A 15,021-nucleotide genomic window follows, 5' to 3' on the forward strand; every position below is an offset into this window, starting at 1 on the left:
TCGACCAGTTGCTTCTGTTGAGCCTTCCGCAACCTGCAGGTGCAGCTGCCTGAGGGGGTACAACGCCACGACTCAGCCTCGAGATCTGGATGTGTCGCGACATACATGAATCGGCGCCTGCCCGGGGCCATTCGCAGAGATAGCCATTCTGTCTTGGTGCTCGGATATCAACCAGAGAACGCAGAGACCGGGATTCTTCTACACCATCATGTCTAAAAGGAAGAGGTCGTGTTCCCTCGCATTCACCCACGAGCCGCTCGCGCATCCCAGCAAAGACATTCGACTACTACGCTTCAAGAGCAAGCACGACTTGGGCGAGCTCAGGATGATGGATTGTGAAGTCACAACTTGGCCCTTCGAGAAGGCACCGCCTTACGCCGCCGCTTCTTACGTTTGGGGATCGCCGGAGCATACCAGCTGGGTCACGCTGAACGATCGGCATTACGAAGTTCGTCGGAACTGTTATGATGCACTGAGTCAGATTCGTCGGCAAGCCCCGGATAGCTATGTCTGGAGAGACAGCATCTGCATCAACCAGGACGATCTTGATGAGAAGGCGCTGCAAGTCGCAATGATGGGCGACATCTATCAAAGGGCGAACATGGTGTATTCCTGCGTCGGCGAGCACTCTGACGGAAGTGGAGATGTCATCGAAGTCGTTAGAGAAGTCGCATCATACGTAAGAAGCATTTCTCCAAACCCAGGTAGTAACCTGGGATCACTAGCGCGACAGAAGATCTGCGAGATTACGTCCTGTCCAGGAAGAGACACTGGCGGCGAGGTGATGCACGATTATAGCCTCTACCACCGATGTCTCGACCCGAGCTTCAAATCCGCATTTACTGTGATCGGGAACAGGCCTTACTGGAACCGCGTATGGATCGTTCAAGAAGTCCGTCTTGCGGAACATTGTCTTATCTTGTGTGGCGAGAATCACATCTCGGTTGACGACTTCGGAACCTTTATGAAAGTCATGTACGAGAATGAGTCTGGGGACGTAGCCCGCGATGTTGATGGTCCCAACAGCCGAATTAACTGATACCAATGCCACTTGATGTTGGTGATTTCTTCATTTAAAGATGATCACACACCCTCGACCGTGGCACGTCAAGAGCTCTTGGACCTCTCGTTGACTATCAGGCAGTCTGAAGATCGGCATTGCACTGATGCTCGAGACAGGCTGTATGCACTTACGAAAGTGATGGAGTGGCCGCCGCCAGAACTTCCGCCAGCACCGGACTACAAAATCTCGCCATTGTGTCTTGTCATCGAAGTTCTACGACGTCTCCCTGGTGTACGTGCTGAATACCGAGAGTGCGCTTGGCCGGTTCAAAGTCTTCTTCAGTCATTTGGAGTTACTGTTAGAGATCAAGAAGTCCAGCAAATACTTTCGGGAAGGGGGTTTGAAACCCCACAAGGCTGCCAAGTAGCTAGCACCAAGGAGCTCTTGTCAATCAGTCCGAGGCACTCTCCTACGGCTTCGTCCAGAATTGTCAGACTAGAAGATGGCCGATTGAGTCTTGATCATGCCCACTATCATCGACCAAGCAATAACGCCACAAATGGCGGAGCACGGGCATACCCAACAAAAGTTGGACGGAAGCTGTGGGTCGAAGACGAAGTCTTCGGGCTCGCATGTCCACGTGCTTTACCTGATGACTTTTTGGTGGTTGTGGATCAAACTCACTCCCTGCACACGTATCTGGTCGTCAGGTACGAGTCGACCTCTGGCGTATGGGGAATCGTAGGGCCAGCTTTGTCCGTAGTTGCTTACCCTTGGATCTCGAGACCTCTGGCTGAAAATGATGAGTATCATGAACCTTGGGAGACGGTGGTGTGCCCGACGGTTCCCATGTTCTTTGATCTTTGGTTTGAGGACGAAGACTTCTTGATCTGGTCGATATATGTAAACGGCCTACAATCGGACCAGCTGAGCGATGCCGAGAAAGATGAATTCCTGGAATACCGCGTGGCAGGATCGAGGTTTTCGTCGTATGCACTGTGGCGAGAGGACTGGTCTTGGGATTCGAATGACGAAGAAGATAGCGGAGGCAGCTCCATCGGAGAAGAAAGCGAAGACGGCACAGAGTCGGAGGGCTTGAAGTGCAGTTTGCGGTGACGAAAACCTCATTCTTCTCCCCGAGCGATGATATTTGCCAATCATCTATCTCTTCTGCTAAAACCCGGCACGCAGGCGATACCCCATTCTCACCGACATACTCGTTCACGCAAAGTATGGAGTATATCGGATGGACTGCTTTGACTGGATCCCAAGCGCCACCATGACCTCGCTCCAGCTGTTGTCCTCAGTGACATCACGAAGCGGACAGTCGAAGTTCTTCGAGTCGATCTTGCCGTCGTCACGAACGCACGACATGAAGAGCCCGACTGTGTCCCAAAGCATGTTGTCGAAGTAATCAAGGACAGAGCCCCCAGATCCGTTGGAGTGTGCCTTCTTCCACCACGTCTGGACATTGGTCAAGATGCTCTCAGGCAACTGTCGAACTCGCTTCATTGCCGACCGGAACATCACGCAGTGGATTAATTTGACGAAGCTGGTTCCGAGCAAAGACCCAACGATGACACCCTCAGCCTCTGCCAGGTGGCAGAACAGGAGCATGTACGAGGCCATGACCATATCCGGCAAGATGCCGCGGTGTGGACCGAGCGAGGCGGATGGGACGTCGCGAAAGTCTGCGCCTTCAATCCAATAGAGCAGATGGCGCATCATGGAACGGCGACAATGGCTGATGAATCTGTCTGTAGGCGGCAGTGTGCACATGTGGCACTTGCAGGTGAAGTGCAGAGAATCCGAGGCCAACGTGCTCACGACGTTGCTCGTAGGTCATGAATTGCGTGTTGAGGTAGTAGTGGAACGTGAGTTCGTCTCCAGGCTCCAAGTCTTTGAGCACCGTGATCCTCTTCTCGTAGTACTTCTCATGCGTGTCAATCATGCAGTTGGCTTGGCAAGAGTGGTTGAGGCGACTGCGGATTGGGAAGCAACCGACACCTCCTGGAAGGCCGAAGGCATTGGCGAAGAAGAGTCCGGACTTGCAACCGCATATGCCATGGCAGTTGCGCATATTGTCGAAGATGTGTTTGTCTTGGCTGCTCAGGTTCTTGTAGGCTGCGATGAGGTTGTTCTCTGAGACTTGGCTACGATCCTTGTTGAAAGACATGATGGACTGCTCGGGGAAGACTGTCGTGAAGGCTTTGATGGGACGGGTCGCAAAGGCACCAAGGCCTTTGCCTTCTGCTTCCTTGATCTCGAAGTAGTCGAAGCTTCGTGGAAGAACCGAGCCGTAATCCGATGGAATGTGCACTTGGTCGATGGTGATTTTCTTGCCTGAAGACATGGTCAGTGTACTGCAAAAAAGCACGATGCTTAGAGATTACCTGAAGTGGTGGATCCTGTTGTCTTGGATGTTGTCGCCGCCTTGCGCGCTTTCGCCTTCTCCTTCTTTCCCGCCGTACTAGGATGGTGTTGATGGAACGTACATGTTTTGAGAGATGAAAATCGGAAAGGTGGCTTGGAGGCCTGTGTTTCAGGCATCCACCACGTCGCGTGACGTGCTTGACGTGAATGAGGAAGGAGCGCCTTTGTTTTCCAAAACGAAGTGACACTTTCCCGTCCAGGAACTGATACAAACAAGTGAAAACAATGAGAGAAAGACACAGCGGTAACTGGAGGGGTAGGTGCCTTTTTCTTTCCATCTTCGCTCACAACAGCTGCTGCATACGGTTCATAGCTCAAGCACGAGACTGAGCCAACTCCCAGTCTCTGATGTCGCTTTGGAGGTTGTCGAGTCGATTGTCGAACGTCTTCTCACCATCACTTGCCCCTCTTCTCCGATGCGATTGCGTCTGAGTTCAATCGTCCGCTCTGTCCACTTCTTGATCTCTTGAAAATCGCGCCCTGCCTTCGGTCCGTGATTCTGAGCCTCTGCCAGGAACAAGCAAGCGAGTTCCAGAAATAATGAGGACAAGATCCCCTCCTGCTCTGCCAGCTCAACAAAGGCTCGCGCATGCTCCGTGACCTTGTTTTGGAAGCAGTAATCGTAGCCAAGGGCAGCTTCCAGCTTAGCTTCGGGCATTGGGAAGCCATCTTCTCGCACGATGTCCATCTCGCTCCACTTGTAGTAATCTTCCCTCATTAGCGCTCTTCGCCGGTCGCTGTCTGCTCGATCTCTTTCAGGCTGCGTGCAAATGGCGCACAAGCAGTCTCGGAAAGTAAAGCGCAAGTTCTTCAAGTACTGTGCTCTTTGAACGGATGTCAGGTACAAGAAATTCTCGTTGTACGCGAAGGTGAGCTCTTCTCCGGCTGGAACATCCTTAATGAGGATACACTGAATGCTGTCGTTTGAAGTGGGGGTCATGCTGCAATTTGGTACGCAAGAATGGTTGAAGCGTGAAGCGTGCACAAAGCAGCCGGATTTGCCGTCGTTGATCGTGAACCTGTTCAGGTGGAACTTCATATCGTGGGTTGCAACAATCCCCTGATGGCCGCCAGGAAGGATTCCCGGGGCCCGATCGAATTCGGCTCGATCCTGGGGCGACATACGATGGTACTTCTGCGTCGTATCTATCGGGCTGATATGAGATAAAGCCGTGTTGAAGACCATGAGCGGCTTGTCGACAAGGATCTTTGTGCCTGCCTTCAGAGAGTTCAAGGCAAATGCCCCTCGATCCTTACCAGGAACATCTCGGAGCGTGTAGTAGTTGTAGTTTCCGCGAGCTATGGATGTTACATTAGAATGTGTGCGGAGCGTTGGCTGTGGTTTAACATACCTGATCCTGGAGCTTGCATCTTGAGTCGAGCAATTGAGAACTGCTTTTGGCCATTTTAGCAATGCATCGCAAGTAGGTTATATGGATGTAGAAATAAAGAGTTGATTTGCTTGCGCGCAGATACTTCTCTATGTGTCTGTATTCATCCTCTGGTCTGAGGGTTCAGATGTTGTTTGTCGCCTGACTTGGGTGCCGCAAGGAAAGGTGTGACTCCACCGGTGGAATCAAAGCCAGCAGATCTCGCTGTATCTCGATGATTCCTCAACTTTCCTTACGGGATTTCTTTCAACTGCAAGCAGCATCTCTACGGCATCGTGAAGGAGCGCGACGGCGTATTGTATGATCACATCCGTGGGAGAGAGGCTTTTTTGGGCGGTGGCTGCTGGCACTATCGCACCATTTTGACACCTTTCCGTGTCCGATGTCTTGATAGCTTCAATATCGTGGTCGATGCTAGGAGCGAAGAGACTTCCAAAGTGAAGCAGGTGAACTCGAAACGCCGGAGCCGAGTCCGCTGAGATCGACAAATCACGAGCCAGCCTCTTCAATTTCGCGACTACACCTTCGACCATGTCACAGCAAGATGATATGCTCCCACGGCCGCTACCATCGGCGCTGACCTTCGAACTTGCTTCGAGATGCTCAGTGAGTCTCTCGCATTATCATGGTTCTGGCATTGGCTGACTGAGGCTCGCAGACCACCAAAGCCCGAGCAGCGACCCTCAACCTCCCACATGGACCGGTCCAACTACCCATGTTCATGCCCGTGGCTACGCAGGCTTCTTTAAAAGGCCTCACTCCGAAGCAACTTGAGGAGACGAGCTGCAGGCTATGCCTCAACAATACCTACCATTTGTACGATTTCTGGCATTGAAGATGAAAGAGCTGGGCTGAACATGATACAGAGGTCTCAAACCAGGGCAGAAGACGTTGGACATCATAGGCGGAGCACATAAGCTGCAGTCATGGCCACACAATATCTTGACAGGTGGGATGTAACGAGCATGAGTGTGAGGGCAAGACTAATGGGATACAGACAGCGGCGGGTACGTCGTCGTGACGGCAGGCTGCACTTCCACTCGGAGCTGACCATATCACAGCTTCCAGATGGTCTCACTCTTGAAACTTGCCCAGGTCACCGAAGAAGGCGTACGATTTCTCAGTCCTCATGATGGATCTCCAATGTATGTTTTATTGAACCCAGTATGTTGTTTGTGCTGACCATTCTTAGGCTCCTCACTCCTGAGCACTCAATCTCGTTGCAGAACTCCATCGGGTCCGACATCATCATGCAACTGGACGATGTGATTGCGACGACCTCGCCCGACCACGAGCGAATCAAAGAAGCGATGCACCGCTCCGTGCGCTGGCTCGATCGCTGTATTGAAGCCCACAAGAAGCCCGACTCCCAGAACCTCTTCTGCATCATCCAAGGCGGCCTTGACCTGGACCTTCGACGGGAATGCTGCAAGGAAATGGTCGCGCGGGACACACCTGGCATTGCCATTGGAGGTCTCAGTGGAGGCGAAGCCAAAGCTGAGTTCTGCAAAGTGGTCGATACTTGCACTGGTCTGCTTCCCACGCACAAGCCGCGATATGTCATGGGAGTGGGCTACCCGGAAGATATCCTAGTCTCCGTCGCTCTCGGGGCCGACATGTTTGACTGTGTGTGGCCCACCCGCACTGCGCGGTTTGGGAACGCCATCACGGACTCCGGTTGCTTCAACCTGCGGCATGCTTCGTATGCTTGCGACTTCGGCCCCATCGAAGAAGGCTGCAAGTGTATATGTTGCAAGCCAGACTCTGAAGGTGGCCTCGGCATCACGAGGGCATACATTCACCATACCGCCTCCAAGGAAACCGTAGGAGCGCATCTCCTCAGCATGCACAACGTCCACTACCTCCTGAACCTCATGCGCCGAGTCAGAGAGGCTATCATCGAGGACAGATATCCCGAGTTCTTGAGAACACATTTCAAGAAGCTTTACAGCGACGATCCACCCACCTGGGCTGTGGATGCACTTCGAGGCGTGGGCGTGGACTTGTTGGGATGAACGTAACCTCATGGCTCAACATTACACATTAAAAGCTCTATCTACGGCGGCCAAGTCGACTCAGTTGGCACTAAAAGAAGCCTCGAGGCAGCCTGCTGTTGTACCCCATTCCCGGCTGCAGACCCATGAACTGCTGTTGCATCGCCGCATGCCGACCTTGACCGGCCCGTCCAGACCAGCCACCTCCATAATAGTCCCGTGCATAGTCGGCGGGCGAAGTCATGTCGGTACGCGCAAAGGGACCCCAGTTGTTCTCCATAGCGCCGCGACGGCCGATGAAGGAGTCATCGCCTAGCCCGTAGTACCCTCTTGGTCGACCTTGCCACGCCCCCCTGCTGCCCGGCCAATTCTGCCACCCAGACATGATGACTGCTCTTGATTGCAGTTTTTGTATTGGTGTGTGAGTACGTTGTTTTGGGGAGTCTTCTTGAGTTGATGGTGTGGTAAGAGGCTCTATCGGTGGTCTGATGCTCGTTGCTAACTTCCATTGTCGCTGCTTGGAAGATGGGTATAAATGCGCGGAGACGTGCAAAGAAGCTCCCCATTCCACGATGATGTCCATAGCATCGTTGAACTCTTCACAGACGACCGCTTGTGCTGTCGCACCCTTCGCTGCCTGCTCAATCATCAATCCGGTCTTCACTGCTGCAATCTGTTTCGGTGGCGCCACGCTCATGACCTCCAACGCCGCATTTGTTCAATCATAAGTATACATGTCCCAGGCGAGATGATGAGAAGTAGGAAAGCATAAAGAGAGTGATCATTGCCAAAGCTGACGGGTCTTCGGGATTGCCGGAACCATACTCTCTGCCGCGTACTCACTCTGTTGAATGCGACAACTTTCGGTGCTGCCAAACCTCAATCATGCCATATTTTCGTTTGTGTTGTTCGATAGACTCGCTGCTGTCAAGGTGCCAGCATTGACTGGCCCTGGCACCTGCCCAACCTGGTGTGTTTATATGCGGATCGGCGAGGCTCGGGCCGATTTTACGCCACACAGGCGAGAGTGAAGGGCTTTTGCAGGCTAGCGGCGTCAACGAAAGAAACCACCCATCACCCACAGCGTCATACCGGAGTTCGGGCCATTCTTACAAAGATTCTCGAATTCACGGCCGACATCATCGCTTGACTGGTTTTCTACCATATCAGCCTCTCGAGACCTGCCTCTTTAGTGCTTTTGACGTACGATTGGCTTCCGCATCTACGCTTTCCATACCTGGTCCCTCGACAAGCATTCCATAGCCGAAGGTTCGATCGGCAGGATAACAACCAACAGAGTTTACAGGCTTCACGGAGGGCTGGACCGCCAGGGACCAGAAGCTTGGATGGCGGAAAAGCTCACGGCCACACTATTTGCTCAAGTTGCCAGAGACCGTGTGAACGAGAAGCAGCCACCGAGTCCGGGCAACGACATCGACGCGGATCGCTGCGCGGCGCTTCACAACACCTTGACTCTCTATGGGTGGTTTTGCTCTGGCAAGAAAATCTCGACGTTGACGAAGCGGACGTGGTGGAGCACGCATGGGAATGATGCGCTGAAGAAGATCCTGCGACCGAAACTGGTGCGGTACCTGTCCAAGATCTTCGAGGTGCCGAATTATCACTTCTTCTACCATGTTTCTGGGCTTGCGAGTCCGGAGCATATGTTGAGGCTTGCGGATGTGGTTGAGGATGTCGAGCACGACGATCCGCGGTTGTCCGAGAAGTTCAGGTTCGTGATCATTTACAAGAGTTCGGAGGCGTTGGTCTCCCAACCAGCGGGTATAGTCTTCGACCAGCAGACGAGCCTGGCCCTTTTGATGCCGACGTACCACCATGTTTTCAATCTCAAGGATCCGGACCTGCCGTGGCAGAAGATGGAGACGATCCTCAGCGCTTACATCGACATGGTGGAGGGTGAAAAGGCCGTTGCCATTCACGACGAGTCCACGGTGGAGATGGAGGACGATGTCGCACAGAAGGGAGGCGATCTCGTGAAGAACAAGACTTTTGCGCGATACAAGACCCGGCCGTGGATTCTGCAGCCGTACACCCTGGACGATCTCCATGCTTGTCTAGATGCCTGGGCTGCGCTGGTGAAGGCGATTGAGAAACGCGCGGGTATCACCAAACAGTACCAGGAGCCTGAAGACGATGATTACGACCCTAATGAGATAGACCCTCTGTGCTCGAGGACGGCACTGAATATTGCTGGCATTCCAAGAGGATTTGCCTACGAGGTCCTCTCTCATGCTCAGCAGTCTGAGATCTCTTTTATCGCACCTGGAATACGTCTACCGAAAGTGGAAGAATTTCTTCAGCAGCCATTCAAGCATATCAAACAGCAATTCCCGAAAGAGACTGTGGGGATGAAAGCTCCGTTTCTCTTCTTGCGATGCCCAGGCACCGTCAGCGCGAAGGAGGCGAAGTTCAGATATCCATTTTCGACGGTGGAGTCTGTTCCGTGTGGTCTCTACCTCGATGCCTTCCCCAACGCCCAAAACCCGTTCGAAGACGCTTGTCGGCTCATATTACCCATTCGTTTGGGCGATAGGCGATATGCACGAACATCCGACGGCCGATCCATTATCAAGAGCCACTGCGATCTTTACCAAACGGGGATCAACCCCTTCGTCATGCGACATGGACCCAAGCTGGCCGCTGTACTGGAGAACTGGCTGAAGCACATCGAGACCGGGCATTGGAGCGTCAACTCCAAAGGCGTGGAAGGCGGGATTGGCGTCTGGCGACAAGCCGACTCGAGAGAGCATTGGTGGAGATACCAGGGCGAGCATCTCGTGGTCTGATTGATCCTTCGATACGATAGTCTGGATTGCATTTCCTACATGGGTTACAGTCTATTCTAGAAGCATCCGCTAAAGCCATAGTAGCCAACGCCCAACACTCGATGCATTCATTCATAATAGGGTGGCCCTTCTGGCATCTGTACACCGAATCAAAGACTGAAACCCGAAAATGCTCCAAAAACCCCACACAGCCGTTCCCTCGTCTCCAAATCGCCATGCATAAACCCATCAAAGTCATCAAATCGTCAAAATCGTCTTCGAACTCACCACGCCAAAATCTCCTTCTGCACTCCACACCCCAACCCCTTGCAAATCTCCAAATCCTCATGACTCACCCCAGCCTCCTCAGGCAACTTCTGCCTCGCGGGCCAAATCTCCCCACCGGCCTTCTTCTCCCGCTGGAAGTGCTCCGTGATGACATCCCTCACCTGCTGCTGGAAGTACAGCGGGCCCTTCTCCCAGCGCGGGTGGAGTTCCCCGGCGACGAAGACGCCCGCGTTGAGGTTCTTCTGGGCTTTCTCGCAGAGTGCTTTGTCTTCGGACATGACGCGCGCGTAGGTGTCGGCGATTTCGTGGAAGTCTGCGTCCGAGGAGTGTTTGTTGCGGTAGACTTCGTAGTGCATGGAGCAGCCTATGGGGGAGTTGGGGAGGAATTTTTGGATCATCATGAAGTGTGGGCTGCCCACAATTATCAGTATCTCATACAGAGGCAGATCTTGGGTGGGGATAGTCACTTACCTGACGGACATACTCGTGTTCGGGAAGTAGTACGTCGAATTCACATCAAACCCCCTCGCAACCTGCTCCGGCGTCGGCGCCTGATCATGCTGAATATGCCCATCCTTGCCCACACAATCATGACTATCAATCGTGAGGAACGTCGGCACATCCGGATGCGTCGTCTTGCAATGATAGCACTCGTTGAAATTATCCGACAGAATCTTCCAGTTATACTCGCCCTCCATGCTGTACGAATTATCGAGCACGTAGTCGTCGAAGTTGAACTTCTCGAACCGCTTCTGCTCGTCCACGGCGTGGAATTGTTTCTCCCAGGATTCTTCCGGTTCGGCGGAGGCGTCCATGTTGATCCAGACGAAGCCCTTTTTGTCGATTTTCGTGTGGATGGGGAAGAGGCTGTTCTTTTCTTTGTCGAAGCCGTCGAGGAGGTCGTAGGCTGGGGCTTTGGCGAGTTTGCCGTTCAGGCCGTAGGACCAGCCGTGGTAGCGGCAGGAGAGGATATTTTTGCGGCCTTTTTCCTCTTCGACGACTTGGTAGGCGCGGTGGCGGCAGACGTTGTGGAAGGCGTTGATCTTGTTAGTGCGGTCGACGATGAGGATGAAGTCGAAGTTGGCGACGGTGTAGCGGAGGAAATCACCGGGTTGTTGCAGGCGGGACTTTTGCGTGATGAACATCCAGCGTTTGGAGAAGATGGCTCGTCGTTCGAGTTGATACATTTCCTCTGTTGTGTACCATGGCGTTGGCAAGGCGCGGACGGCCTCCTTTCTTGGCTGGGGTGGTTGTTCGGCCTCGCCGCCGCTGCCGTATGTGAAGAAGCTCAACAACTTAGACATTGTGTTGTATCGATCGATTGTATTGTTGTTAGGATTGGAGTTCGAATCGATTCAGGTCCTACCTTTCTCAAACCCCATATCCTACCGCAGCCATCGATTGATATATCCATCATTGACCACACTTCTGAACACGGGAACGCAGCACCATAAGCGGTATTCGGCTCCATTCCCCAACTCGCCGTAGCTGGTACGAGCGGGAGGACTAGACGATTGATCACAAGAGGTCCTTGATCCCTGCAACATTCCCGATCCGGCAGGTCAACGCTGAAATCTTGCCCGATCAGGAAAGATGGGCAGATTGAGGCTCTATCGGCATTATCGCTCGCCGTCATGCTGATGCGCTGTGCTACGGCTTTTCGTTGGTATCACGGTCATGAGAGGTTGTTGATAACATCTTTCCCCTTGTTGGCCGCAGTTGCGGCGGGCGGTGAGATGCCATGGTGGATAGCCGTGGAGCGTTGTCGTAGGCTGATGTCCTGTTTGGGGAATTTATCAGAGTGCGGATGTTGGGCAGTAACTGATAGCAGGACAAAGTTACCACCCCGAGTTGTTGATATCTCTTGGGTATGACTATCGATCATGATTGCGAGTTGGAGTCCGTTTCCAAGATTTGGCTTGGGTTGTTATCGCGAGGCGGATCCAGCCGGCTTCGTGGCAAGATCAAGGTTGAGGGGTCGAGGGGAATTGAATTTGCTTACCGCAAGGAAACGATGCCTGGCTTTGTGAAGATGACAACCCCAAACCGATCTTGTTTTCCATACAAGTGTTGACCGTGAACCTCAGCTGACCCCCGAGCGGGCTGCGGTCCGCGATACCGTAGAACTAGCGTGAAAAGTCTAGACCGTCAGGTGAGTATAACACCAGGTGACCGCCCCCTCCCTCTAGTTCATGTTCAAGTAGCATCGAGGGGACGCAAACCATCTTACACACCCGAGTCGTGCTGCTCGAGGTTCGTCGCTTCGTCATACGCAAACCATTTAGCGCAGCTGTCCCTGAGCGCAGTCTCATTGTATTGCTCCGCGATCTCATCGATGCGTTCGACGAATTGGAGCGCAAATCCTTCAGAAGTGTGCCATCCAATGTGACAATGTACTAGCCTGAGGAGTAAAAAAGTCAGCTTTGAGGACATGTGAGGAGAAACCGAGCTCACTCACCACGCTCCCGGGTTGTCTGTCTCGAACCCAAGGATAATGAAACCGGCACCTGGCAACATGGCCACGTCACGCCTCGGTGGGTTGACGGTCTGCAACGGAACGTTCGATGAGTATGTACCCGGGCCGGACGCCAAGATCCAGAAGTCATGGCCGTGCAAATGGATAGGATGAGGTGCAGTGTTGGCTTGTTGGATGATCAGATACCTATGTAGATACACGTGGTCAGTGGAAGTCTTCATCTCAAGGTATTCGATACTCTTACATCCATTCATCTGCATTGGGAAGCTCGATGACGGCCTGCTGTGTTTCATAGGTGTGGTCCTCGTTCAGAATTTGAAGCGCTGTTGGATCCTCCCACTCCGAGAAGAATGTGATGTTGTTCTGTGGACGTCAGTGATGTAACAGCGCTTTGTCTCAATTTCTGAAGCTTACCAGTTACCATTTGAACACGTTCGTTCCAGGAGCGATCCCAATTGTAACGTTGCGTTCGGCGCTAACAACACCAGAGACACCAGCATCCTTCTCAACAACAGGCACCAAGCTGGCAAGCGGTGGATCCTGGCACGCAAGGAAGCTGTTGTCTGATGTCCATGGAGATGTCGTTGGAGTACCCGTGCTGTCGCCATAGTGGATGATTCCCTTGATGTCGTCTGGGTTCTGGTTCACTGCACTGCAGACGTTGTCAGGCACTGCTCGTAGCCAAAAGTCACTAGCAATAGCCTCCTGGTTGGCAGTAAATATGACATCGTATCGTTGACCGGCACCAAGACCAATGACATCAGTCTCGTATGGGACAATTGGAACGAAGTCAGTGGCAATGACTTGAAGAGTGTGGTTGTCGATCGAGAAGGCGAAGAATGTGTCGACCGATGGATTGACGAGTCGAAGGCGGTAAGGTCTGCCTGCTTCCACAGAAGCCTCCCAACGAGATCCTCCGTCGCCGAAAATGTTGGTTCCGTTGATGAGGCCGTTGGCCATTGGTGGTGGTCCTTGAGTCTCAGCAATTGAGTAAAGTGAGCTTGCCGTGTCATGGGTCCAGTCCTGGAGGAACATGCTCCCGAGATCGACGTCGTAGTTTGCTGATGCTGGGCCGTGAATGACGATTGGTCCAAAGACACCGTCCCATGCCTGCACAGCAAAGTGAGAGTGGTACCTATATTTTGTCAGAATCATGCCCCTTTGCTGTTGTTTGACGTTGCTCTGAGGGAGGGTCGACTGACCAGCTTGATCCATATTGCGTTGCCCTCCACCTGTAAGTCACAGTCTCGCCTGGTGCGGTGGGGCATTGCGTGATGCTAGGTACGCCGTCTTCTGGGTTTGTCCAATTCTGACGAATGCCGTGGAAATGGATGCCGGTGCTACCCAAGTAAAAGTGTATCAGCAATCGTCCGTAATTACCCAAGCAAATCCTCCTGTAGACTCACCCATTGTTTTCAAAGTTGTTCTTGAAGTGAACCACGACTTCGTCCCCCCAATTTGCTGGCAAAGTTAGCCAGAAGGTTTGGTGTGGGAGGGACATGCGTTTTCTTCTTACCTTCAATGACAGGCCCAGGCATGGTCCCATTCACAGTCAAAACAATCTTGGGCACACCGTCTGGGGAAAGGGTAGTGTTCACCATCTCGAAGTAGTATTCCACAGTTCTGCCGGTGTTGGGAACTTCAAGATACCAATTGGTGTCAATCGAGAAATCACACCAGGAACCTCGGTCGCTGGCAGTGTTGCCAGGACATCCGCCTATGCTATTGGTGCCGTTGTTGTTGCCAGAGATGGTCTGCCTCTTGTGCCATGGCTGGGTTTGAGGTGCCGTGACAGCGCGTTTCGCCCATCGGGAAGGGCCAGGACCGTAAGGGTAGCGTGGACGAACGTGAGAAGCAGCCCAAGCTATGTTGAGCAAGGATAGGCTGCAAATAGCTGGTAGATAGAGAAGCATCTTGAAGGCTCGAAACGAAGGGCTATTCAAGTTCTGATGCTGTCAAGTTTGTTGAGGCGAAGGCCAGGTCTTGTATCTTTGGAGCGTGCTGCTTTCGTACCCGTCCGATCATACTGAATGATGAAGCGGATTCTCGACATTTTCGTGATGCGTTTCAATCCTCGTCGAGCTGGCGCGGCTGAAGTCCATCGCATATTCGCCATGTCTGCTCCGTCGGATGCGAATGACCTCGCCTACGAAATGTTACTGGCATTCTATTTCGAGCCTCAAAGGATGAAAAGGGGAAGTGCTGTAGACCACATACCTGCAGCGGTTCGAGGCGTGTCGCGTGGATGCACATGTTGTCGTCGTTGTTTTCGTAGGCGAAAATCGAGGCCATTGCAATTGCCACCGGGAGTATGGAAAGACGTCGTCCGGCTTAGCGTTTGAGACTATGCAAGGGACGAGAAGTATTCTGCTGACAGTTGCAGACGGGAAATGTTGAAGAGAAGTGGGCCAGGTCGGGCTACAATCCAGCGAAGACGAGAGTGGATTGCCAGTCATGGACCTTGAAATATGTGGGCTGGACGTTGTAGGAATCATTTGTGAACGGGACCACCTGGACCGAACGCGCATTCTCTATCTTGGTCGACAAATGAGGCAGTGAAGCTTCCGAAGACCATGTCGGTTGTTCTCCTTAGCAGCAGCTTTCGTCAGGAGCGATGCCGATGAGTTGTCCTTCGTGGAATAGCGTCGTC

The 15,021-nt window shown here is 52.8% G+C and overlaps 7 protein-coding genes across 7 annotated transcripts; 3 read left to right on the forward strand and 4 right to left on the reverse strand.

Moving 5' to 3' along the window:
• Positions 1–208: 208 nt before the first annotated feature.
• On the forward strand, positions 209–1,039 carry M409DRAFT_25400 (uncharacterized protein; the record flags this gene model as incomplete). The annotated part of the gene is made up of 1 exon (XM_033807671.1): positions 209–1,039. One exon carries the CDS (start codon positions 209–211, stop codon positions 1,037–1,039), a length of 831 nt encoding a protein of 276 aa, XP_033664940.1.
• Positions 1,040–2,224: 1,185 nt separating this feature from the next.
• M409DRAFT_25401 (uncharacterized protein) lies at positions 2,225–3,356 on the reverse strand (the record flags this gene model as incomplete). Its single annotated transcript, XM_033807672.1, has 2 exons — positions 2,225–2,700; positions 2,831–3,356. The coding sequence occupies 2 exons, from the start codon at positions 3,354–3,356 to the stop codon at positions 2,225–2,227; spliced, it is 1,002 nt and encodes a 333-aa protein (XP_033664941.1).
• A 387-nt stretch (positions 3,357–3,743) lies between these two features.
• M409DRAFT_25402 (uncharacterized protein) lies at positions 3,744–4,807 on the reverse strand (the record flags this gene model as incomplete). Its single annotated transcript, XM_033807673.1, has 2 exons — positions 3,744–4,735; positions 4,789–4,807. 2 exons carry the CDS (start codon positions 4,805–4,807, stop codon positions 3,744–3,746), a joined length of 1,011 nt encoding a protein of 336 aa, XP_033664942.1.
• Positions 4,808–5,358: 551 nt separating this feature from the next.
• M409DRAFT_56777 (uncharacterized protein) lies at positions 5,359–6,842 on the forward strand (the record flags this gene model as incomplete). The annotated part of the gene is made up of 6 exons (XM_033813394.1): positions 5,359–5,433; positions 5,486–5,643; positions 5,694–5,776; positions 5,825–5,834; positions 5,889–5,972; positions 6,020–6,842. The coding sequence occupies 6 exons, from the start codon at positions 5,359–5,361 to the stop codon at positions 6,840–6,842; spliced, it is 1,233 nt and encodes a 410-aa protein (XP_033664943.1).
• A 1,325-nt stretch (positions 6,843–8,167) lies between these two features.
• On the forward strand, positions 8,168–9,628 carry M409DRAFT_68002 (uncharacterized protein; the record flags this gene model as incomplete). Its single annotated transcript, XM_033817648.1, has 1 exon — positions 8,168–9,628. The coding sequence occupies one exon, from the start codon at positions 8,168–8,170 to the stop codon at positions 9,626–9,628; it is 1,461 nt and encodes a 486-aa protein (XP_033664944.1).
• A 263-nt stretch (positions 9,629–9,891) lies between these two features.
• M409DRAFT_25405 (uncharacterized protein) lies at positions 9,892–11,199 on the reverse strand (the record flags this gene model as incomplete). Its single annotated transcript, XM_033807674.1, has 2 exons — positions 9,892–10,306; positions 10,367–11,199. 2 exons carry the CDS (start codon positions 11,197–11,199, stop codon positions 9,892–9,894), a joined length of 1,248 nt encoding a protein of 415 aa, XP_033664945.1.
• Positions 11,200–12,121: 922 nt separating this feature from the next.
• M409DRAFT_25406 (multicopper oxidase) lies at positions 12,122–14,284 on the reverse strand (the record flags this gene model as incomplete). The annotated part of the gene is made up of 7 exons (XM_033807675.1): positions 12,122–12,296; positions 12,354–12,557; positions 12,616–12,734; positions 12,852–13,506; positions 13,574–13,711; positions 13,778–13,832; positions 13,888–14,284. 7 exons carry the CDS (start codon positions 14,282–14,284, stop codon positions 12,122–12,124), a joined length of 1,743 nt encoding a protein of 580 aa, XP_033664946.1.
• Positions 14,285–15,021: the final 737 nt, after the last annotated feature.

This window comes from Zasmidium cellare (assembly GCF_010093935.1).
Source record: "Zasmidium cellare ATCC 36951 unplaced genomic scaffold M409scaffold_27, whole genome shotgun sequence".
Taxonomy (NCBI): domain Eukaryota; kingdom Fungi; phylum Ascomycota; class Dothideomycetes; order Mycosphaerellales; family Mycosphaerellaceae; genus Zasmidium; species Zasmidium cellare.